We start from the raw sequence: 27,773 nt of genomic DNA, 5'->3' as shown, positions 1-27,773 counted from the left end.
CCATCTTTCCCACCCCAGGATTAGCTGTGTCTGTACTAGTAGTATTTTTTTAAAAATAAACTGGCAAAAAAAAAATGAACCCAACCATAGAAACTTACTATTTAAACAGAGAAGAAGAGGACACTGAAATTAAAAAAAAAAGCTTTTTCTACTCTGAAGAATAATGTGAAATAGCTCCCTGCCCAGAGAGAATTTACAGAATTCAAAAAAGAATTCAAACACCAAATGAGAGACAATGAGAAAAAACTAAAAAAACAAACAACTAAAACAGAATATAAAGAATGAAAAAAATAGAACAGAATGTGAAACATAAGAAAAATAACAGATCTAGAGAAGAGATCAAGAAGAGAAAATGTAAGAATAATTGAATACCTGAAAGGTGTGACTAAAAAAAGAACCTTGATATAATAATGTAAGAAATAATCCAAGAAAATTGTCCTGGAATGATAGAACATGAGGGGAAAGTAGAAATAGGGGAAAAAAATCCATCAATCACCATTTCAAAGAGATCCTTTGTGGAAAACATATAGGAATGTTATTGTCAAATTTCAAAACCCTCAAGTCAAAGATAAAATTTTACAAGAAACAAGAACAAAAGAATTCAAATACACTGGAGCTACAATTGGAATTGTACAGGACTCAGCAGCCACAATAAAAGACAACAATAAAAGATTGCCATATATATTGGCAATCAAAAGAACTATGGCCAAAAATATGAAATCCAGCAAAATAATCCATGATATTGAATGACAATAATGGAAATTCAACGTATTTGCAGATTTTTAAGACTTTCTTTCAAACAAACTGAAACTCAATCAAAAATTTAACATATAAGAGTCAATATCAAAGATCAGTTTCAAAGAACTTAACATAAACAAAATGCTTATTTTTTTTTATGAAAATGTACACTATATGTTTAAGATTGATATCAGCAATTGGGTAGCTCAAAAGAAAGAGTTGAGTACCTCTAAAAAGCAAAACTGCCTAGAAAAAGTTAAAATTGTAAAAAGGTAAAAATAAAAAAGTGAAATGCTATATAAATGAGGTGCAGAGGAAGAATAGACACAGAGGCATTGGAGGGAGTAGAGGGCTCATGATTCTGAAACCCTATTAACTTGGGAATGGGTTAAATAGATGACACTACATATATATCAAAAAGGGTATAACACCCTTCAAAATCTATAAAGAAATAAGGAGGGAGGGAGGAAAGGATGAAGAGTGATGCAAAAGGTAGGGGAAAAAGATAAGGGAGGGATTTATGGGTGGGAGGAAATTAAGTAATAGCAAAACAAGTAAAGAAGCAGAACTGAAGCAGAATGGTTAGAAAAGATAGGAAAGAAAAGATAAGTCAAATTTAAAAGACAAGTAAAGAAGCAGAACTGAAGCAGAATGGTTAGAAAAGATAGGAAAGAAAAGATAAGTCAAATTTAAAAGATTAATTAAGAGAGAAATCTATATTACATGTCAGCCATACTGATGATGCTTTGGATGTACGTTTGCATATTAATGTATATGTGTGTATATGTATATTTACATGTGTATATGTGTACATCTATATATATTTTTAACATGTATCTGTGCTCAACTATACCCTGCTTTGGGGAAGTAGGAGGGATGAAAAGGGAAAAAACAATAAAGTAAAAAAAAGTACACAGTAAAGAACAAAAGAATAACTTACAAGGAAGCAAAAAAAAAGATGGATATTCATGAATATAATTTCTTGTACTATTATATATACTTTCTTGAACTGATAATTTATTGTTATATATTTTGAATCCCCTCCCCCGCCAATGTTCTTCTGGGCACATGATAATGTTTTGTTCTGCTTTGTCTTGCTTTTCTGTTTTTCTTAAGAAGAATAAAAATAACCACAATAATTTTTTTAAAAAGATAATTGAACTCAGGTTCTATCTCCCACAAGAAACTGTCCATCCTACCGTTGTTAAGAATTCCCTGCCCTACGAATGTTTGTGGCAGCCCTCTTTGTAGTGGCCAGAAACTGGAAACTGAATGGATGCCCACCATTTGGAGAATGGCTGAATAAATTGTGGTATATGAATGTTATGGAATATTATTGTTCGGTAAGAAATGACCAGCAGGATGATTTCAGAAAGGCCTGGAGAGACTTACGTGAACTGATGCTGAGTGAAACGAGCAGGGCCAGAAGATCATTATAGACTTCAACAAAAATACTATATGATGATCAATTCTGATGGACCTGGCCATCCTCAGCAATGAGATGAACCAAACCAGTTCCAATGGAGCAATAATGAACTGAGCCAGCTGCACCCAGCGAAAGAACTCTGGGAGATGACTAAGAACCATTACATTGAATTCCCAATCCCTATATTTTTGCCTGCCGGCATTTTGGATTTCCTTCACAGGTTAATTGTACAATATTTCAGAATCCAATTCTTTTTGTACAGCAAAATAACAGTTTGAGCATGTATATTTATTGTATATCTAATTTGTAGTTTAATATATTTAACACCTACTGTGTAATGGGCTGAGGCTTGAGTTGATGCACTGAGGTCCCAAGCACATGAGGCTAAATAGTAATTGGACCATACTCTATTAATATATATGCTTAGAGAAAGAATGGCCCCCGCCCACTCTTTGTGCAAGTCCTGATGTGTTGTACAGGAAATGATGATTCTGGTGGGTGGAGGCAGAGGAGTGAAAAAGGAAGGGGAGGACAGTTCAGGCCCCACTTTCTCTGCTAGCTGGCTTCTTGTCGCAGCTGCCCATATTGCTATCGCAATCCTTCTTGCCCATATTGCTATCGCAATCTTTTTTCACCTCTTCACTTCAATAAAGACTGAAGATTTTCCCTTAACCTGAATTCCTGACTCTGGCTGATTTTAAATACGCGGTCATTACACTACTGGTCATCCTGCCATCTAGGGGAGGAGGAAGGGGGAAAGAGGGGAAAAATTGGAACAAAAAGTTTGGCAATTGCCAGTGCTATAAAATTACCCATACATATAACTTGTAAATAAAAGGCTATTAAAAATAAATAAATAAAAAAGAATTCCCTGCCATCCTCTCTTGAAATTACTTAATATTCATTTTTTCATTTAGTTCTTTGAGTACATATTGTTTTTCTCCCAGTAGAATGGAGGCACCTTGAGGGAAGGGTCTTAGTTGTTATGATCTTTTTATGTAGAGTCTTAGAAGTGGTCAATGTTTTGTTGTCATTTAGTCATTTCTGTCATGTCTGAGACCTTATAATTCCATTTGAGGTTTTCTCTAGCTGATTTTATAGTGAAGAAAACTGAGTCAAAGAGTATTAAATGACTTACTGAGGATCATATAGCCAGTGTCTTAATAAGTAGGTACTTAATAAATGCTTATTAAATTTAACTGCTTGGATACAGTGATACACAACTATAATTCCTACTACTGAAGAGGCTAAGACTCGGGGAACTCCTGAATAAAGTAGTTCTGAAGGGCAGTGGGTTAAGTGGCTTAAATGTTCAAACTAAATCTAGCACTAGAGTGGTGAGCCCTTGGGGGCTCAGGTGTCAAATTGATGTCTCAGGTGAAGCAAATTGGCCTAGGTCTGAAAACAAGCTAGTCAGGGCTAACTGTAGTGAAATTGAACCATGAATAACCACGGCATTTTAAGCTGGATATGATAGAAAGATTGACTCTCACAAGTAAATTATTTTATTAGAAGTTCTCTCTTACTACAGAGAATTTAATGAAATTATTTATAAAAATGAATTTTCCCCCACAAAATAAGTAAAACAGAATAAAGTAAATCCAGAAAAATCTATGAAACATTTATTCTATGATGTGTTATGGGCAGCTGAATGAATACATTTAAAGTCAATCCAGGTTTGTGACACATGCCAGTGTCAATACAAAATAAGATATTTATACCTACATATTTTTTTTCATTTTTCTCCCAATCCTCATCCAAAAATATTTACCCAAGAGGAATGCCCAAAGCATTTTATGTAGTCGTTTGGTTCTATTAGAAAAAAGAAGGAACTAGGATTTTTAATACAAACTAGAAGACTGTTAAAATTGGTTCTGATATAAGGAAACAACTTAGATGATCCTGATGTTCTGTTAGAGATCAAGCAAATTATTTATTAAGGTAGATAATTTTCCAAGTAAATTTCCAAGAAAGGGGCTTGGCTACGACAGTCAAGAGAGAATACTTTCCACTTGGAGGTGCTTTGTGACTAAATTCCTGTCATTCATTTTAATCAGTCTGAATAATAATATCCCAATTCAATACAATTTAGAATTAGAACAGATACATGAGATTAAAAAGGTGCAAGTGCTTTGAGGTCTATTGGGTAGAGATACTAAATAAGTCTATAGTTCTATTATCTCAATTGAATTTGAAATTGGACGTTGATGCATTTAGAATTTGGGACAACTACTTAATGAGGAATTCAATTAAATTGCACTCAAAATATTCATGAATATTTTCTGCATGCAGAAAACCTAAAAATGTAGTCCTTTGTTTCTATTTCCTGCTCAACAGCTTCAAACACAATAGAGAACATAAAAAATAAAATAATATGATGCAAAGTAATGATGTTTACTGATAATTATTATTAAAAGTAATAATAATATAATAATTAGCACCTTTATTCTAAGAAACACAGAATATTTCAAAATGAAATTCCAATTATCCTTCCTTTTCTCTATTGAGACATTCATCTGTAATTTATAATTTCTATGATGAACAAATATTTATTATACTTAGTTAATTGTTTAAAACTAGATTGGCAAATATGGGGTATGATCAAAAAGTAAAAGATATAAAGATTTATAAACGATCAGGCTACTTCATAATTTTCTATCAAGATTACTATGGCTACTGCCACCACTATTACCACCATCATTATCATTGTCACTAACATTTATGTAACATTTTTAAAATTTGCAAAGTACTTTAAATATCATTTCATTGGAATGAAACAACCCACTGACGTAGATGTTATTATAAATGACTTGTCTAGTGTCATATAACTAGCAGGAATCTGAGGATGAATCATTCAAATTTTCTTAACTCTAATTCTAGTATTCTTACCTCCTAATCAGAGCTGCCTGAATCATTTTAATTTTCTTTCTAAAGAGAATTTGAAATTGCTAATGATGTCCCCCTATCAAATACAGAATTAGTTGTCTATATGCAGTCAATATGAACAAAACTCAAGGTAAAGCTCACATTAGAATAAGACATCATTTCCAATTACAGCAGCTTCAAAATGACCTTATTACATACTCTGTCAATTCCACATGGCAAGAATGGAGTAGGATGGAGTAAATAATTATGACTGTCATTTTTTTCTTATAACAATTTTAATAGCATATAATAGATACCAATGAGATGGTCAATTGAGCTTGCAACTTACTTCAACCAAGAGAAATTTAATCTCCTTTCCAAAGCAAGAGTTATAGTAGCAAAAGGAACTACCCATTTGCTATACAAGCTCTGTGGCCAAGCATTGCAGAGGGGTGATGGAAGATTATGAATAGTACAACCTTGCCATACAGTAAAAAGCAGTTCAGAAGAAAATAGCCCTGTTATTTCATACCTGCACCAGAGGGCTAGGAATAAAGTCCCTAATAACTAACAAAGTTCACATTCCTTTGCCTGAAAAGACACTTCATTATTTTCATAGTTTGATCTCATATTACTTCCCTCCAATATGCTTTACTTCAACTGGATTATTTTCTGCCAAATAGCATGCTTGATCATTCTTGTTGCCAATAACTTTCTTAAACTGCTTTTAATGCTTGGGCTAGACTTCAGGTTCCATATGTGGTATTTTTTCATATCCTATTCAGTTAGAGCAGGGATCTATAAATACCATATAGAATAGCTGATTATGAAACTTTATCAAATTTAATGTCAAGAGAATTGACAGGTGAAAAATGAGAACAAGACACATTTAACAGAATTAATTTGTCAAGATACATACTATAATGATTGCTTCTAATCAATAATGGTAAAGGGACCTTTATGAATGGCCTCTTTTATATCAGTATGGGATGTGCTAATAAAAAAATGAAATCAATCAAGTCAAATAAACAATTTAACAAGCATTTGCTAAGGTCCTACTATATGTTAAATAATTCACTAAGCACTGAATGTACAAAGAAAGGCAAAAGATAGTCCTTGAACATAAGGAACTCACAATTGAATTGGGAATATATTCAGTACAAGCTGTTGATAATCAATGGAGAAAAGGCACTGGAATTAAGCAAGATTATGAAAGAAATCTTGTAGAAAGTAGGTTTTGGATTAGTAATTGAAGAAAACCACAGTAGACAAGACAATGAGAAGGACCAGGAGAATGTTTCAGGCATGGGAGACTACCAATGGAAATGCCCAGAGGAGCGAGATGGAATATTTTGTACAAGAAACAACAAGGATACTAGTCTTGCTGGATCGTACAATATTCTGGTAGGGAAGTGAAGCGTAAAAAGCATGAAAACTATCAGAAGACGAGGTTAAGAAGGAATCTGAATATCACATAGATCTTATATTTGATCATGGAGGTGATAGGGAGCTATTGGAATTTATTGAATAGAGAGGTGACATGATTTCAGAGTATAGATAAGGAATGTTACCTAGTGGGGATGAATGAAACATTTCAGAGTTTTAATTTTTTAATTTAATTTAAGAGTTTTAATGGAAGGGACATGAGTATGTTTGTAGGCAACAGGAAAATAAACAGTGGAGAGACGTATATTGAAGATAAGCAAGACAGAGGAAAAGTTGATAAAGAGGGCAATCTGCTAGAAAAGATTAAAGGAAATGAGCTCACTTATTCATATAGTGAAGTTTGCCTTGGCAAGAAAATGTTGAAAAAATTTTGGAAAAGGCTTTATGATGAGTGAGAAAGTGAATTAATTAAATAGGTATAAAAAGATTGACTTGCGGAAGAGAAGTTTTAGTTGAAATTATGTGACACAAATTTATAGTGGACTCATTCATCCAAGAAGGACTGAACCTAAATAAGCACATAAGGAAGAAATCTAATAATTAATGTGCCCTTTTTTGATCTTTGATTTCCTTGGTCTGGAGCCATACTCTATCAATCAACACTGAAAGTTCTTTCTCTACAATTTGCAGACTTAGTGGCTAACAACATTGTCAAATTCATGTCTTGCAGGCTGCCCACAACAACTCTAAGTACAACCTAAATTATATTAAAAATGTAATTAGGAAATATTTGACAAAATAAAAATGCAAATAAATGTAGATAACATGAAATATTCAAACTAAATAAATATAATTCTCATGAAATTCTTTACATATGGTTTATTGGTCTTCATTTCTATTTGATCTTGACAACACTAAATTGATAGTTCAATTTAAATTGATAATTCAAAAATTTTTCACCAATCAAAAAATGAATTACGTTTAGCTGGAGAATTAGGAAATCCTTTATGGTGAATAATAAATAATTGGGCCAAGAATTTAGTAGAAGGATACCTATGAGATCTCTAAGAAATTATGTTGAATGGTCAATGATCCGAAGTGGTTTGTTATCTGAAAAATCCATATATTAATAGCAATATGCATGTTGCTATTTATCATCTATTATTTTTGATAAAAGTTCTATAAAAGACATTGTAAGGATTTAAAGGATGCCTTAAATGTCTTTGAAATTTTTAGCATTAAGACTTTTGGAACACCAATAGGAGTTGATTCACTCATACAGTACAAGAGATAGTAAGTAGACAGTCTGAATAATGCAATAGTATTCCTAGAGATCTTAATATAACAAGAAGGAAACCTCCAAAGTGTTGGCTAAGTTTTTTCTGGGGAATGTAAGAAACATTACAAAGAATGAAGTGTAGAAGATCCCTAATATGCTACAGTTAAAGGAAGAATGTCACTGAGGTCCTGAGGAGCTAATTATTTATTGGGTATATAATTCTAGAGTAGGTTCTTTTAGGATTTGGCAATTATAGAGTAAAAATGTGCACAATTTAATATTTTTGGATATTTTGCAACACTTACTAATTAAATACAAAAATGAAATAGCTTGCTAAAGAGTTCATAGTAACGCATATCTATCTATCTATCTATCTATATCTATATATAAGACTGAACTCTAACTTAAACTCTAATATACATCAAACTTCTTAAGAAGTACCTATATATATGTATGTGTGTGTGTATACATATATGTATATATATCCACTTATATTTTTTATCTTTCTATGTATGTATATGCTGTATGTGTATATGTGTGTGTAATCTGATAAAGGTCTTAATGGTCTGTTGCTTAAATATAACTGTAGGTAAAATATAATTGGGAAGAGACTTAATTAGTTAACTTACCGGTACATGTATTTATTCATTCTTATTCCAGTGAAATTATCCATTTATTAAATTTTAGTACATCTAAGCATGTATTTATTGATCACCTACTATGGAGATAGTTTAGGTGTAGAAGATGATAATGAAATCCTATAACAATTATTGTCTTGAAATTCATTTGGCAATTAATCATATGCTCTGTTGTGACATGTTTTCTATTATCTTAGTCTGTTATTTTAAATTTTCATTGTTATTTATCTTTACATCTTTATATGTTGCTTCCTTATTGCCCTGAGAGAAGGGATCAAGTCATGTCTTTTAATCCTATCTTAGCAAAATGCCTTGTTATTGTAGGGGTTCAATAACCAGTAGTTGGTCTTATTAATAGGATACAAATACAAATCAGAATCACTTTTAATTTGAAATGAAGACATACTGTATAGTTGAAAGAGGTAAATAAGAATGAAGTCCATAACTTTTTCTAGTACATTATATTGTACAGTATATTGTCTTCCATTGATAATGTTTTACAATAATTATTAAAAGAGAAGAGTAACATGTGATTACAACTACTGAGTGTTCTCCTCCCTTGGTGGCCGAGATAGCCATATGTTTTGACAAAGAATAAAAGAAAAAAGAAAAAAAAGCTTAGTAAAAACAACTAATATATCAAAAAATATGACATTTCCTTTATTTTTTCTAAAGGGGTACCACTAATGGAAATAAGTTTCTTTTACAGGCAAAAGAGAGTGAATGGATTGGAACTGAAACTATGATCATATTTTTATATTAGAATTAACTAAATCTAAGGGTCATACATAATGTGGATATTTAAAGGCATTAGATGAAAAAGTAAATCAATCCAGTGACAAGCAGCTCATAAACTTGTGTATTTGTGTGTATGTATATGTGTGTATATACAAACATACATACATCCATTCATACATATATACATGCACACATATGAAATAAATAGAAAGCCAGAAAGGGAGTGAGAGAATCAACATGAGCATAGAAGGCCAAAAATTGAACTTTGAAGAAAGCCCATAATCAATGATTGAGAAGTAATAAAGATGCTTAGCTGAGTACATAGAGAATAAAATAACCAGGAAAAATTAGAAAGATATATGGAAGCTGAGGGAAGAGATTAAACATAGTAAATGATAAAAATTCTTTATAGAAACCAAAGAGAATGAGGGCTAATAGGTCATTGAAATTGGCAAGAATGATGTAGAGACCTTTAAGAGTTCAATTTTAGTAGATGGATGAGGTTAGAACTAAGAGGTCAGATTTAAGGGGTCAAGGAGGGAATGAATTAGTAAGCAAAAGGAGAAGGCAGGTATAATCATTCACTTGAGAAGTCAAACAGTGAAAGGGAGGTAAGAAATAGGGAAGTACTATATTTGACAACAGGGTTAAAAAAAAAAAATCTTTTTTCCTCCACGATGTGAAAGCATTTAAGTCTTTGGATTCAGAAGGGAAAAAAGAAATAGAAAATATTCAACAAATGAAGATGCTATAGAGATGGTAGAAATAAATATAAAATCTCACCCTTTTTAAATGAATGCAATATAAGTTCTCAAGTGGATAAGTTGTGAATAGCCACTTCTAGTGGCTCTTATTAATTTTGTTTAGTATATGAAATAGTATAACAAAAACATGACATTCTTAACTTTTCAACTCTTTCAGGAATAGTAAAAAATGTAAATTTCTCACTTTTATAAAGAAAACAATTGTTTTTGGTTTATGTGTTTTATTTTTACACCATCTACAATTCTCAATCTATATTTCCTCCTTCAGTGTCCCAGAGAACCTTGTGTTATGAAAAATTATTTAAAAAGGAAAAAAAAAGATGAGCAAAACTTTTCAATACATCAACAAACTCTGAAATTTTGTATTGTCTTCCATAGACAGAGTCCTTAATCTCTTAAAGTAAGGGAGGGAGAGGCTTTCTCACATTTTTACTTTGGAATTAAGTTTGATCATTGTAATATTGCAGAATTCAATTTTCATTATTTTGTTGTCATTATTCTTTTCATTTACAATGTTGTAAGTTCTGCTAATTTGTTTTGCATTTATGTATTTCTACATTTCTCTGTATCATTACAATAATTATTTCTTATGGTACAGTAATTTATAGTATAATCTACATCTTATTTAGCCTTTCTCCAACTGATGGCAATTCATTGATGTTCTCTAAAAACTGCAAAAAGTGTGACTATAAATTTTTTTGGGGGAGGGGTTTATGGACTCTTGTTTTTTATCATTGATTTCCTTGTTGCAGATATAGCTATAGTAACAGGACCTCAAGGTCAAAAGGTATGGCCCTTATACTCATTATTTTTGTATAATTCTAACACAAACTCAGATGAGAACAAAATGTCCACAGAAAAAAAATCTAAAAGAGTGTTATGAATTGGTCTCAAACCCTAAGAGGCTTCTTAGAAATGCTCATAAAAGTCTTTAAAAGGCAAATCAGGGGTAAAAGAAAAAATGAGAAAGGAAATGAGAGGTATGAATGAGAGAGTCAATAGTTTGGAAAAGAAAGGAACAAAATTGTCTAAAGAAAACAACTCCTTAAACAGTAGAATAACTCAAATGGGAAAAGAGATACAAATGATGACTGAAGAAAATCCCATATTAAAAACTAGAACAGGACAAATGAAAGCTAAGAACTTTGTGAAAAAGCAAGAATCAAACAAACTAAAAAGAATGAGAAAATGGAAGAAAATGTGAAATACATTATTGGCAAAACAGCCAACCTGGAAAATAGATTCAGAAGAGACGATTAAAAAAAAATATTTGTCTACGTGAAGGTCATAACCAAAAAGGAATTTGGATAGCATTCTACAAGAAATCATTAAAGAAAACTGCCCCAATATTCTAGAAATAGAGGAGGAAATACTCATTAAAAGAATCTATCTATTATCTCTGCAAGGGATCCCAAAAGGACTCCCCCCCCCCCCCCGCCCAAGGAACATTGCTGTGAAACTCCAAAACTATTATCTCAAGGAAAAATAATACAAGCTATCAGGCAAAAACAAAATAGGATGTAAGGAAATAGAGCAGGTAATCATAACTGTGAATGTGAATAGAATGAACTTTCCCCTAAAACAGAAGCAAATAACAGAGTGGATTAAAAAATATAATCCTAACAATATATTATTTATATGATACATACAGAGTAAAGGTAAAAGACTGGAACAGAACTTATTATGCTTCAGCTGAAGTGAAAAAAATGCAATAAAATTATTTTCAGTAAAGGGACAAGGAAAGATAGACTAAAAACCAATTGGAAATTAAATAATCCAATTCTAAAGAATGAATGGATCAAACAACAAATGACAGAAACAACCCATAATTGCATCCAAGAAAATGACAATAATGAGACAACATTCCAAAATCAATGATTGCAGCCAAAGCAGTTCTTAAGGGAATTATGTGGATTTGTTTTGCTTATTTATTATAAGAATTTGGTTATTCTCCAAACTTCTTACTGGGGGAGGTATTTGTGATATTTTTATTAAAAGAGGGAGGAAGCAAGAGTGCCCCCCCAAAAAAAGCTTCTAAGAAGCAGTGGTGAAAGTGATTTTTAGCATAGAGAAAAATAACTGGAATTATTTTCCAGTCAGAGAAGTGGGACATAAAGTGAGAGTTGAGTTCAAGGTAAAGTGGGCTAGTATGACCCTCATGACAAAAACATAAAAAATAAACTTAGAAACATTGGAGAATGATTTTAAAAGATGTTAAATGCTGATTCATATTATCTCCTAAAAATAAGGCAATTTTCTGGGCTCATGTTTGCATTTTATGATAGAGGCAACAAGGAGTTACTAAAGTTTCATATTATTGAGATAAGAAATGTTTGCTGAATTGAATATAAATTTAGCACAATCTTCAGTCACCAACATTCATTAAGCAATTGCCATATATAATATCTGTATACATATATATTTTCTAAGTACCTCAGGGTAAACATAAATAGATTTTACACTCAATTAATTTTTTATTGGCCAGTAAATTAGCAAAAAACAACAAAAGCCATGTCCTCATAACTAAAAGTTGAAATTTAAAATTAAATGAAATAATATGTTCCCTATCCATCTAGAAATATTTTACTCTAACTACCACCAAATGCTTGAATCCTTCTAAATACCATTGGAAGGTATAATAATTCTTGATTATAACCAAGACATTTTGATGTTTGAATTTTCATCATTCTCTAAAGATATAGCATATCATAACAAATAGGAAGTTAGCCTTAGATTCATTGAACACAAGTTCAAGTCTATGATAGCCTTGTATAAGTGACTTAACTTTGCAGTATAGCATGCAGATCTTTTAAATTTCTAAATTATAGAGGACATGCAGACCTTCATTAGGAGGACAAGTAGTTTCCTAGGAACTCTCTACATCAATGGAATTAAGTCTGGCGGAAAACAAAGACAAAAACCAACCACCTCTCAAAACAAACAAAAACCCAACTAATATTATAGAAACAGTTTGTTTTGCTAGGCAAAGATCCATAAATAGTTCAGTCTCTATAAATAAACTTTACAATAAGCCCTTAGTAGACAATCAAAAGAAGGGATTTAGATTTCTTGTGTTGTCAATAAAATTCTCAAATCTTTGACATTGGGGCAAGTGATTATGCTAGTCTCTCTCTTTATAGAGAGAAATATTAGTGTCTATCCCATTACCAATGCAATTTAGTATATCGGTATCTTTAATATTGATAATTTTGTACTTTTAGGCTTTTTTATGCTGGCCACAAATAAGTGCCATATTTTTTTTATGAGCAGTGAAATATTATCTCTTTCTACCTAGTCAAGCATTGATGATTCAATGTAAAAATGAGGTAACTTTGGCTTCCCCACTGCTTTTTTTGCTATTTCACTTTTCTTAGTATTTCTATCTGATGCTACATAGAAGAAATGAAAAAAAAAATTAATGCTTTTAAAAAATTAATTCTTTTTCTTATTATGATCTGGTATATCTCAGGTTTTAAATATGACTTGAACCATACTTTAGAGTTATAAATAACTTTAATTTGTATGTAATTCCCATGCCTTTAATTAAGATGAATCATAACACTATGTTATAATTTCTGTATCAGGGAGCTAAATTGTATAGCTTAGACTTGGACCTCAGGTCTTCCTGATGAGTTCAAATCTATTCTTAAAATTTGCTATATAAACCCTTGAAGTCATTAAATTTTTGTTTGCCTCAGTTTCCTCAATTGAAAAAAAGGCTAAAAATAGCATTTACCTCCCAATGTTGTTTTGAGGTTAAAATGATATATTTGTAAGATTTTTATAAACATTAAACCTATATAAATTCTAATTCTACTTCCTCCTCCTCCTCTTTCTCCTTCATTTTTTTTTCCTCTTCCTTCTTTTACTGTAGTGTCCTTCTGGAGGTCCCTTTTCGGGCACCAAAATGTAGTGTCCGGACTAGTTCTCTGGAGGATTTTGGGACCAGCCTTGATCTTAGTGAAGTGATCTAGTGAAGAAGGAGTGAAGGAGGCAGGAGAGCCACCATGATGGATGGTCTAAGATGGAGTCTCTATTTCCAGTCCTCTCAGCCCTTAGATACCGCAGTATGATTATACATTACAGCACACTAAGTATGTATGAACTAGAGAACCATTACATCACCATACTAAGTAATAAGTACTAGAGAACCATCATCTCATTAATCACATTGAATTAACACCCTGGTATAAGTATCTTTGTTTCAAATATACTTCTCCAGAGTTCCTGCCCTCTACATTTTACTTTTTCAGTTTGAAATATAATGACCATGATTAGGTTAAAAACAAAAGAGTGGATTAAAATAAGTTACTGTAAAGTAAAACAATTTTGTTTCTTCACTTAGATACAGTACTACCAATGAATGATTCTTCCTGCTATCTTTCTACCAGTTCCCACTTAAAACTAATAATTCCCATTTTTAAGATTTTTCTTTTTTATTGCCCTATTTTCATGCTAAGGGAAGGACACTAATTATCAAACTGAAAAACACTTCCCTGAAAGCTGGAAACTCTTATAGAACTAAAATAATGGACAACTATGCTACACATTACAATCATTGATCACTTTACCTGTTGGATCGCTTAACACTGAGCCAAATGCACTGATCACCACATCTGCTTTCAGCTGGACTACTTGATCTTCATCTTCTTTCCAATTTCCAGTTTCATCTTGCTCTGTCCGAACAAACTGCATAGCAACAATTCTTCCACCTTTTACTATGACCTTTCTTGGGGATAGGAAAGGCAAAAATTCACATTTTTCTTCCTTAGCAATCTCCATCTAAGACAAAACAGAAAAGAATAAAATTAAAGAAAAAAGGCCTTCTCCAAGAGAGCATTTAATTTGTCTTCCAATCATGGCTAATGTAACTATATGTACCATTTAAACAAGCATAAAGCTTTTATTTTTCCTTTTTCCCCTTATATTTACTTAAATATGAAAATATTATTTAATTCTTAAGAGTCAGTTATCAAGAACTTAAATGTTGGTAAATAGCTATAAAGATGCATCAATCAGTCAGAAGGAACTGGGCATTATATTGTTATCTCAAGAATAGAAACTTCTCTCATTTGTGTTTCATGTCCCACCATCAGAAAAATGGATCATGAAGATTCTGTGGACAATGAGTAGGTTCTTATTCTTCATTTTCTGAAGATTCATTTTTATTCTTTTATCATGCCCAAAGTGAAAATGAATACCAAAATCTATTAGCAGGCTAATTTATATAAGCTGGGGAAAGTCAATATGATTGGAGGAGCCAAAAAATACCAGTGAATGATCAGAACAGTAGATAGGGTTGTAGATAAGACATTTAAGAGTCATTGCAAAGGGATTTTTACATCCTCAGTGAGCAGGCTCCATACTCTGTCTTCCCATTTCTCCCATCCCCCCTTTTTTGTAAGACCATTCACAAAACAGAATTTTGTTAATAAAAATATGAAAAAGCATAAAATGGCTTTCATATTGGTTTACTATTTTTCACATAAATCCAAAAAAATTATACTATTCTTTTCCACAAAAATGAAGGGATTTTTTTTAGAGAAACTGAGTTATAATATGTTACTTATCTAAATGAAGATATTGTCAGGAAAAGAATCCAATTCCTTGCTTACCTTTCTTAGACCAGTGTCCTATCAACTGGGCCTAAATTGGATAGTGACACATTGTCCACTGTAATGACATTCATACATTAATTCTTCTTTAATAGTGAATTTAGATTTTTAAGAATGCAAAACATTCTCTATATTATCTTATTTGATCATTCAAAATTATTGAAGAATGACTGATCTTATTAAAACTATCTCTAAACTTTAAATCTTTTTTCTTAAATTCCAAAGGAAAAAATATTTCTGCATGCATGAAATTTTTGTCAGATATCTAGAATATCTTATATGTTAAAACATGACTAACTATAGATATCTGTAGAAACCATTAACATACATAGCAGTTTGAACAGAAATTGCTAACAATTAATAATATGCGTGAAGACTGGAATTAAAATACCAAATCTAATCCATGCTTCTTTAGATTCATTATCCTCTTTATCAGCTTACTGTACCTACTCAGAGTTCTTTATGAAAGAGAGAAACAGACAGAGACAGATAGACAAAGAAAGAGAGAGAGAGAGAGAGAGAGAGAGAGAGAGAGAGAGAGAGAAGGAGGGAGGGAGGGAAAGAGGGGTTAAAAAACTTTTATGAATTTTTTTCCCTTACAGAATAAGATATTATTGCTTTTGGAAGGCCAGCTAATTCAAACATTTTTAATGATATAATAAATATCGTTTAATGATTATAAGTTCCATATATCTTCCTGGCTTGGTTTTGTCACATTTGGATAAGGTGACACCTTACAACTCATCAATATAATACTGCTTTATTGTGTTTCAAAAATGTCACCTGATACTAAATTTTAATGATAATGCCACACTTGATTGAGCAACAATGCCAAATGTTTACAGTTTGAATAAATCAATATCTAACACTTATAATAGCACTGTTTTCAGTTGTGAGTAGAAATAAAATATCACGATAATGTAGCACATACTTGAAATATCTCTCATGTTCAAATTCAGGTTCTCTTTGTCTCATCCTGTTTTCTAGTCTATTTATCATACACTACAAAATTTCTTCCTTGCTATAGAAATTTTTGCCATCAAATTCAGAGATAAGAAATACTCAGCCAGATCTTTAAAACCTCTACAATATAGCTCTTTTACGTGCCAAATTTATTTTGCATTTCTCTCCTTTCTGTACCCTCTGCCCTTATCAAATTGAATTGTTATGAATTCCTTGTACATGACATTCCATTGCCTTCTTTCCATCCTCTGCTGAAATGATCTCACATGTTTTAAATACTTTCTTACTTTGTGGCAGTCTCAAACCATTCCTAACTTCAAGGATGCTCAGTAGGTCTTTCTTGATTTCAATTATTATTGCTTTCCTTTTGTGAGTACTCATGAATATGTGGTGCTTATTTATCAATTTATATGTTATTTTCCCACCAAAAGAGAGCTGTAGGTCAAGGCAGAAAAATTGCAGTTTAAACACTGCTTCAGATAATGCAGCTCTATGATGCTAAGCAAGTCATTTAACCCTAATCTTCCTCAGTTTCCTCATCTATAAAATGGGGATAATAATATCAGATTCTCAAGAATATAGCGAGAATAAAATAAGATTTGTAAAGTGTTCTACAAACATCAAAGCATTAGATAAATAATGGCTATTATTATTACTAAAAGCAAAAAAATCCATATTTTCAACTTTTGTATTTATATCATCAGAATGAACTTAGCGTCTTGCACAAAGACTTTTATGTTAAATAAATTTTTCAAATTAATTTGCATTTAATAAGCACTGAAGGATTGCTATTTGTGTCAGAGGAGGACGAGATAAGGGGAGGGGACCAAAAAAAATTTATATAATGCCTACTGTTCTAGGCACTATGCAAATCAATTTTTTACAATATGATGTCATTTGAAAGGAATAATTTGAAACAAGGTTACTGCTTAATTCAAACCCAGAGTTTAGCAGAGTGCTTGGCACATAGTAGGTCCTTAAAAATATCTATTAATTGAATGATCTCAAATACCTTCCCCTCCATAATGCTTCCTGAACTCAGACATCCCTAATTCTAGCTTCATAATCCCATGAATTTGTTTTATTTTTGTTTCTTAAGGCATAGATACCTTAATATACAATTAAAGTCAAAATGCTTCTGTGTACAATAATTTTCTATATTCAGAAATACTGACGCTCTTGCTATCAGAAAAGCTTATGTCTCAAAAAATGAGAATATTAGCATTCAAATAATTGAACATTTTCAGTTATTATCTGCCAATGCATAGAGTTTAGGCTCAGAAGATTTTGGCCACTCACAGAGATTACTCCCTATGCCTGCTGGAGTAATTCCAGTGATATTATGCTCTAATGCATATAGGATACTGCTATTGGATGAGAGAGACATAAATCATGCCAGCTTTTGCTCTTTTGCTGTTAAGTAGCTGGGATTTCCATTTGATTTATCTGGAGAAAAAACATTTTTAAGTAGGCATAGGAAGATGTAATTTTGAAGGGATATGTTTACTTGGGAAGGAGTGATATTATACTGGAAAAAGGTAAAGAAAGATCAGAAGATAAGAAAGGGGCTTGGGAGAGAGAAATGTGATTGGGAAAATGAAGATAGAGAAAATGAACAGTCATTGAAAGCATATGACCAGTGAAATGCTCTGAAATTGCTTTTGAAAAAAAAAGACTGAATATTCTTTAGTCAGCTGAGGAATTTTTCTAAAGAAGGGCAATAGAAACTATGACATGAGAACTGAGTAGGTATGAGAGACAGAAAAAAAGCAAGGAGCCTGATCTCCATTTTCTTTCTCTTATGTGGGGAGAAAAAAAAATCCAAAATAATTATTACCAGGGACTAAAAAGATCCTGGCACATAATATATAATTGATAAATTTATTTTGACTGACATCATCAAGAAGTATAATGAAAATTTAAAAAGAAAAGCTTTATAACTCTCTTTGCAAAGCTTTATTAAGTCTGTAAACATTTTGCTCTGCACAGACCTCTTTGCTGAAGTTCAATAAAATTGGAAACGGAAAAAACTTGAGAGAATGACAATGAGTTATTGTCCGGATAGGGTTAACATAAAAGGAGCATTTACAAATATTAAAACTGTTTGCTTTCTCTCAAATATTTCAATACTTCTGCCTAGAATGGTGAAAACAATAATCAAATCTATAAGAAACATGAACAATAGAAAGAACAATGATAGAAAATAGAGCACAGGACTTGTTCACTGCAAATCCAAATTGGAGGAAACCTTGTTCAATATTGGTTCAGATATGTTTTAGCTATAACTTTATCACTTATCATACAAGGATTCTGGGAAACTCAAATGATATAGTAGTACATGTAAAATGTTTTAAAAAAAATTAGAGGAGCAGCTAGGTGGTGCAGTGGATAAAGCACTAGCCCTGAAGTCAGGAGGACCTTGAGTTCAAATCTGGCCTCAGACACTTAACAATTCCTAGCTGTGTGACCTTGGGTAAATCATTTAATCCCAATTGCCTCAGCAAAAAAAAACAAAATTAGAAATGTGGTTATTCTTCTTCTTCCTTGTCTTATTCTAGGGAATTCAGATAGATACTGTCCTATGTTAAGCCTTTATCTTGTTATTAGATTTTTATATTTAGTGTCTTATGGAACTCTACGTGTTTTGATAAAAAGTTCATATTGTGAAGGTTCAATGAAAATAATTTAGATAGGATAATGGGAATGATGTTCAGATGATTTAAAATTCTTTAATTAGATCTTTTACATTGGGAAGCTTTTCTTTCCACATAATTTGGAGAATGTATCAATTGTATTATAATATAGAAAAATCTATTTAGAAAATTGTTCTTAAATTATTTTGATAAATGTTATATTGAGTTGATTTTGGAGAACATTTTTTTTTCCTGTGCAAATGCTCCACTTACAGTGTATTTTATTTTCTAAATTCTAGAATATATCTTTGGGAGGAGTGTCATGTATTTGTAATAGAGAGATTTTCACCTTTTAATTTATGATAGTAATTTCTGGCATACAATTCCAGACATCAAACTTTGTATTTCTAATTATTACATAGATGACAAATTGTTATAATCTGCAAAGCTACATGGCATTGTTTCTATGATTTCCTTGAGTGATTTGTATTGGTCAATATGACTTGAGTTCTTTAAAAATATCTGCAATATCTATTGGCAAGAAACTGGTTCTATATTGCTATCATAAATCTCTTCACTTGTGTACAAAAATTACGTAACAAGTCATATATTCATTGCATTTTTATCTACATTTTTGGAGGATGAGGAAAGGGTTGAATTTGTCTGGATAACTAGCATGAGGTAGTGTTGACTCTGCTTGCATTTTAATAATTTTTGTTCTATAATTGCTCTTATCCATATTGTTCAAAATTTTATACATTTAAGTTTATTAACTGTAACATTTTGAAAATTAACCTAAACTACTGTTGCCTTTGGTTGCCATTTTTCATTTCTTACCATGGGGATCAAGTGTTAGTTAAGGTTGTTCCTAGATGCTTTTTGTCATTTGGGTATAGTGACTTTCATATTGGTTAATCTTCTCTAGGAAATGGTGGTCTTGAATTTGCCCATTTTTATTTTCATAGAATCAATAAGTTGCATTCAGAGGATAGCTTGGAGCTGTTATATTAACCCAGTTATCATTTCCTAATTTTTATTTTTTGTACTTATTTGATGTTTAATTTGACTTTTGCTCTGTTTGAAAATGATTCCATTTGAACAGTTGATTCTAAAACAACTTCTATTTCTCTAACTACTTCATATTATTTAAGATATAATTCATATTTTTTCTAATGTAGTTAAGTATTTGTCATATCTTGTGTCTTCCAAATCTTATCTTGAGAAATGAATTAGTGCTACAAAAATGAAATTTCTGGGAACTCTAAACATTTGTGACCATTTTTATTTCTTGATTCTAAATCATTCTTTCCCATATATTTTTGTTCGTTGATATATCATCCTTCTGCTCACCCTTCTACTAAAGTCACTGAATATTCAGATTTTTATTGATGAAGTCTGAAAGATTAAAACTAGCAAGAATAGATAAATTCATTGGTCCCTTCCAATCTAGAGGTTATAAAATTTTGCTTTTCTTTAATTTCATCTTCTATAAGGTAAAATCATCTTGAGTAAACTTGAACTCAAAATTAACCACTTCAAGATGGAATAAAATCATTGCTGTCATTTAATTGTCCCTGTCTTATTTAACTTCTTTTTACCACATTTGGAGTTTTCTTGGAAAAGATACTGGGTTATTTGGCTATTTCCTTCTCTAAACATTTTATAGATGACAAAACTGAGGCAAAGTATCATATGACTTGCCTCGGGTCATATAGAAAGTATGTGAGGCTGTCTCTGAATTAAGGTTTTCCTGATTCCAGGTTCCAAGCTCTGTATAACTACGTATTTCAGCATAATATATTTTTTTGTCTTCCTTTAGAACCAAGGTGTATTATTTCTCTCTCCAATTAAAATTTTTGAAGACATTATTCAATTTAATGGCAGCCTTTTTATTAATTCTAATTTAATTCATACCAAGAATGTCAATATGGATGTGATTCATTTCATAAAGTAGGGTATCAACTTTTTGACCATGTGATAAAAATCACTAAGTACTCAGAGTTTATTTGTTCAGATGGATAATAGCTTTTAGGCTCTGCTTCCTCCTCTATTACTTCACAACTGTTACTTCAGAAGTTGAAGGGGTTCTTCAGAGAACTGAGGGCCATTTTGTGTTTGGGGCTATCACATGGGTCCCTGAAGCCAGAAAACAACCTATTAGCTTTTCTATAATTAGGTATGGTGATAGATATCCTACTACCATGGGAATCAATTTATGCTTTTGAATTGGCAAGAGAAAAGGCTAGGACTCTTTACCCTATTCACAGAAAAGGTAATGCTGCTTTTTTAGGATCATTACAAGATTACTCATGGTAAAATCAAGCAAGAATTTTCTATACTTTCCTGTAGAAATAGATACTTTGCTATACCTCTCCTCAGAACTTTGCTTGTGAACTATATTTAGCATTAAATATAAAAGAATGGATAATTGTACTCAAAAAATATTATCCATGATCCTTTTTATAGAAACAAGTATATATTCATGAGCTGTTTGGTAAATTGATTTTGTAAGTTGAGAAGAATACATACTGTCAATATTGCAAGTATTTCCCCCCCAAATGGAACAGAATTTATTTCAGTTTTTGAAGATTGTTAATATTCTTTTCTATAATAATAAAAAATGAAATGGTTTCCTGATGGTTCCTGTAATATGTACAATACTTTTTTGTTTACTTAAACATTTAAGTGACTTTGAATACTATCATAGCTTTAAAAAGAATTATTTTGTAATAATAATTTTTATAATTTGCATTTAAATAACAATTAAGGTTCCCAAACTACTTTTCATGTACCTTCTCATTTGAAACTTACAAGAGCCCTATGAATTACATTGTATAACTATCCCTATTTTACAAGCTGAGGAAATTAAAGATGAGAGAAATCAAGTGACATTCTTCTAATCACATAATTACTATATGTGTGTCTGAAAGTAGGATTCAGATTTTGATCTTACTGATATCCATTCCAGCACTATTGTATACAGTATCAAATAAATCTTTCTGCCGCACTCCCCCATATTAATTTACTTGAGCAACTGATTCTAAAGGTAACTTTTACTGACATGATTGCATTTTCAATTAGTTTTAATGAACACCTACTAAGAGGTTTTATCCTATTCCTATTAGATAGACATATTTTCCTTATCAATTGGCAAACTCTAAAATTAAATAATTTTAGGTCTGAAAGAGCTGAGCTTTAAAGACCAACTAGTCAAAACTGATTTTCTTTTAAATAAGGAAACTATAGTGAAGACAAGGCAAATAATTTGACCAAGGTCAAGATAACTTGCTAAATTGCAGTTGAACCTGGATTTGAGCTTGCCTCTTTTGATTCACAGCCAAGAGTTCTTTCAACTACACTGACCAATCTCTGTACACCATACCAAATTCTATTGTAGATATAGAAATGTTTAAATAGTTGTAAAGAAATTATTTTCTACCAACCCTAATGAATCAAACTTCTACATATTTTATCAGTATAATCAATTTTAGAGTTATTTGTGTAACATAGGACAAATTACTTTTTTTGCAAATCTCATAGACCAACCACATAAAACAATGTGATAAACCATATTTAAATGATTTGTAATTATCCAATGTTGTAGAAATGCTATAGATCAGATCCTCATTAATTTCAGTGGAGTTCTTAAACTTATAGTGGCTATTTTCTTATTTGTTTTAAAAAAGTAAACTTTTTTTTAAAAAATTGTAAACTTAGCAATAATCTACAAAAGTAAAATTATCTTTGTATAAAAAACAGAAAAATGGGTTGTATCACAAAACCAAACCTCTGTTATATATTGTTTTATATGTATATGAATATACATCTTATGTTTTATAGACTATATATTCAATATACAAGATTGATACATTATGCACTGATTTATTAAATAACATTATAAATAAACAATATATTAATGTAATATATATATTTTAGATATTGTATATATTTTACAAATGCATGTATATCTATAGCTGTATATATATATATATATATATATATGTATATATATATATATATATATATAGTTGAACAAAGTGATGACAAAATTGTTTAATTCATGTCTCCTCTGTCTTTTTATTTAGTTTTATGCATTAAGCATTTTTGATCATTCTTTGATATGTGATCAAAGATATGAAGAGGCAATTCTCCTATAGTTATTTTTAAGTATGTCCCATTTACATTAATTTAAATAAACTAAAAGATCTGTAAAAATCAACATATCAGATAATATTATTTTAAATATGTAAGTGTATCCAAAGAGAAACTTAGAAGCAATATCACTGTGAGCATACAAATAACCAAAAATAAATTAATTACTTGAATGCTGAATTAAAAGTTTTATTTGATGGCCTCAAAATTTGTTGGTTTAATTCCATAGGAATACGTGAACAAGTCTTAGCTAAGAGATCAGGCATTTTGAAACCTGTTAATGTATAAAGCAAGGGAACTTTATTCTTTTCACTTAGAAACATCTATCTAGCAGAGTAGCTAATGTAACTCTGGAAGGTGAAGATCATTAAAGTCACTTAGTGATGACTCTTGCAACATGATGGGCAACTCAGTCTTGCATCCCATCAGACATCTTAGAAATCTATCATCTTCTCACGACAATGATAAAAAGCTTTGCTCCTAAATACCTGTCATATTACCAGAAGATTTAGATTATAACAACAGAATCTTGATATCTACCTTGGCTAATCCTCTTTCTGCTATAATAATCAGTATATCCCAATTCTGAGTCATAATAAGGATAGACACAACAATTCTCACCCTCACCCCTTAGTTTTCACTTGTCAAACTGGCACATTAAATATTGACCTTCTTGTTCTCTTCCAGACATTCTGAACTGCTTAAAGCACCCATAAATTTTGATCAGATCTGTCAACTGCTTTTGATACTCATATTTGGGGGATTCTGTTATCCTGAGAAATTTAATCTCATCTGTTTGACTTTGCAGAACAGACTGTGGGGAATTATTAATGGATTTTCCCTCATCTTCTTAGAGGATAGTGCAGAACAATTTTTAAGATCCCTGAAGACTTTCAGAGAAATGCTCTAGTTTGTCAGTAGCATCCGTTTGTGTGTGTATGTGTGTGTGATCTGACACACAGAACAACAGAGACAGATATGTGTGTGAGAGAGAGAGAGAAGGAGGGAGAGGGGGGACAGAAAAGACAAGGAGAGGAGGAGGGGAGAAGGGAGAGAGGAGAGAGAGAGAGAGAGAGAGAGAGAGAGAGAGAGAGAGAGAAAGAGGAGAGGAAAGGAAGAGGAGGGGAAAAGAGAGGGAGAAGAGAAGAGAATAAAGGGAGAGAGAAAGAGGAGAGAATCACAGAATTTTATTTCATTAAAGATACTATCTTGAGATATAAAATTCATTCATAAAACAAATATTTATTAGAAAAGATTTGATACTTGATGATCTTCATATTGTAAATTTTCAAAAGGGAAATTGAGATGGGGGAAGAATTGAATGAGTTAATATACTACAGTTTTATCAAAAGTTTTATAGTGCTAAAAAATAGCTTCCATCTACCAGAATTCAATGAAAGCTGATATGGAAAAGAATGGAATTTGTAAGCTATAGCTGGATAATCTTCAATTGGATGCCCAAAATTCTAGAGTACATTTTTAAAGGGATAGTTGGAAAACAACTATAAATTAAGCAAGAATTATGAAGAGCCAGCATGACTTAATGAAGCCACAATGATCAGTTAATGTAAGATTACTTTTTCCCCCTTTCTTGGGATGGTTACTAGACTAATAAATTAGGAAACTAATATAAAAAGAGCTTAACTACATTTTTTTTGCAAAAAATATAATGCCATTTCTTCTACTATTCTCTAGGGCCAAATGATGGTATGATAAGGTAGTTGTTGAATTGCTGGTCTCAAAGAATCACATTAATAGCTTTGTGCTAGATTGGAAGAAAGTCTCATGGGACTGTGCCAAAGCTCAGTACTTAATCCTATGGGATTTAACTTTATATTTCTTTTAAATTAATTTTTTTAGCACAATGCTTGGTATACGAAAGTTGGTACAATAGCCGTTGGTATAATAGTTGGTATAATACTAATGAAAGTTAGTAAAAGCTTGTTGATTAATTGATGGATAGAGGGTTGGACTGATAAAAGTTTAGATGCCATGGTTATCAAATTTGCAGGGCGCACAAGACTAGATAATATATAAGATGACAGAATCTGGATTCCAAAATATTTGGACAGTCTAGAATACTGGGTTAAAATTATATAAAGAAAAATTTAATAAGGTTACATATAAAGTGTTATGTTTATACTCTATTTACTTTTAGTATCAAAAATCTAATATGTAAGCCAAAGCTAGGAAGCATTTTTTTCTAAAAGAAAATTCAGGTTTTTTTTTTTAATAATCTACAAGTTATTTTGAATTAACAGTGAGACATGACAGTCTTCAAGAGAGTCACCGTGTATTTATTTGCAGAATCTCAAAGATTGTAGCTAGTTGGTAAAAATAGATAGAATGCTAGACAGAGTCAGGAAGGGCTGGCTTCAAATCTGGCCTAAGATACTTATTCACTAACCTTGGTTTGTCTCAGTTTCTTCACCAAAAATTAGAATAATGACAATACCCATCTTTCAGGATTGGTGAGAGGATAAAAGGAGATATTAACTGCAAAGTGCTTAATAGAGTACCTGGCACATTGTAAATGCAATATATAAATATTAGCTTTCATTATTATGATTAATTACTATTGTTGTCAGTTCTTGTTGCCACATTTTAGAAAGCATATTTTTGAGTTGGAAAAGATGTAAAGAAAAAATAAAGAAAATGGTTAAAAACTTCAAATTCATATGATTTTATGGCAACCTGGTTAAGAAACAGTGAAAAAGAGAATAAATGGAAACAAACATGATGATTGTCTTTAAATAAATCAAAAATTGTACAATAGAAAAGTAATTAGACTTATTTTATTTGAACATAAGGAAAATAATTGATGCAGTTAGCTCATGTAGTGAATAAAAGTGCCAGTCAAGAGTCAGAAGACTCCATGAAGGCGTCTTCTTTACTTCAAATCCAGCCTCAGATATTTATTTGCTGTGTGATCCTGGGGTAGTCACTTAACTCTGTTTGCCTCAGTTCCCTCATCTGTAAAATGATCTGGAGAAGGAAATGGCGAACCACTTCAGTATCTTTGGTAAGAAAACCCCAAATGGAATTGCAAAGAGTCAGACATGATTGAAATGAGTGATCAGCAACTAAGAGGAAACGTTTTATATAGTGACATTGTTAAGCATTTCTGTAAGGATTGTCTTCCTTGGTAATCACTTTGTGTAAGATTACTCTTTTTTTTCCCTTTATTGGTATGGTACCAGACTAACAGATTAGGAGACTTGTAGAAATAGTTTAACTACATTTTTTTCTGGAAATTGTGATGCCATTTCTTCTACTATTTTCAAGGACCAGATAATAATACTATAAGGAAGATTCAAAAGGTGTTCAATTGCTGGGCTCAAAGAATAAAATTAATAGCATTGTGCTAGTTTAGAAGCAGGTCTCATGGGGCTATGCCAAAGTAAAGTACTTAACCCTATGATATTTATTTATTTTTCTTTTAAATCAATGATTTATCACAGTGCCTATTGTATCAAGCTTAGTATAATAGCAGCTTAGTAAAAGATTGTTGATTGATGGATAGGTGGTTGGACTGATGGGAATTTAGATGCCACTCTACTAGTGATTCCCTTCTTTTTGCTTCCCCATCTTTATTTATACTATATATGATATATACTTAGACTATTATTCCCCATCTTGTTATATCAGTGCCATCCATGGAATTTGGGAAATGGAAAGGAAGTTTTCCAAGAATGTTTTTAATTGGAATTGACACAATAAAGTAGAAAGCTGATGCGATTTTGATTTCCCATGATGATTAATTCATTAAATTGTTAATCTACATGTGAGAAATCAATAAATGGCTAAAAAACCAACCATTAATAACATTTTTGAAAAGGGGATAGAGCACTGGATTTGGAATCAGGAAGACTTATATCCAAATTCTGCTGTAGAAATGTACTAATTATACAACCTTGTATATGTCTTAAGGTATCTGACTCAATGTCCTCCTTTGCAAAATGAGAGTAATAATAACACCTAAATCCCAAGATTGTTAGTTCTGAGGACCAAATATGTCTAAATAATTCCATATGTATATATCTATCTCCTTAGATAAGTATAGCATATTTAATGCAGTTATAATAACTTTCTTGAGGACAAGCATTGCATCTTTTTTTGGTACCCCCAGTGCTCTAGAGCATAGTAGTAGATATTTATGAATGGTCATTGAATTGAATTTATTTCTGTGATTTCCACCCCTTCCCTCCTTATTGTATCTAACTAGTTATCTTCTAGTTCAGTTTTTCTTTTTCTTTTTTTGCAAGTCCTATAGAAATACTGGCTATTATTATTTAAATAATAATGAAATATTATAAAATGATGATTTACTCATATCCTATTTTAATGATATCATTTTCATTCTATGGTAATTCACAATAAGATTTCATTAAGGAATTACTTTAAAAAAGGTGTGAGTATAAAATAAGAGGTAATATCAATTATTCATGGATTATTCAGGAGAATGGGTTGGTAGGAAATCATTTCATGCTTGTTGATCTAAAGAAATATATTTTATAAGTACAGACTGCTATATTGTTTACTTTTTTAAATGCATGGAAATAATTGAATACCCGAA

General features: G+C 31.4%; 1 protein-coding gene across 2 annotated transcripts in view; it reads right to left on the bottom strand.

Moving 5' to 3' along the window:
* The window catches only part of DPYD (dihydropyrimidine dehydrogenase), a 1,007,953-nt gene that overhangs the window by 528,609 nt on the left and 451,571 nt on the right, over window positions 1-27,773 (bottom strand). For both annotated transcript variants that reach the window (XM_051993281.1, XM_051993280.1), the window contains exon 11: window positions 14,406-14,616. In XM_051993281.1, the coding sequence (XP_051849241.1) occupies window positions 14,406-14,616 (211 nt within the window). The remainder of the gene's footprint in view (window positions 1-14,405; window positions 14,617-27,773) is intronic.

This window comes from Antechinus flavipes, chromosome 4, assembly GCF_016432865.1.
Source record: "Antechinus flavipes isolate AdamAnt ecotype Samford, QLD, Australia chromosome 4, AdamAnt_v2, whole genome shotgun sequence".
NCBI lineage: Eukaryota > Metazoa > Chordata > Mammalia > Dasyuromorphia > Dasyuridae > Antechinus > Antechinus flavipes.
This window is presented reverse-complemented; position numbering and strand designations above follow the sequence as displayed.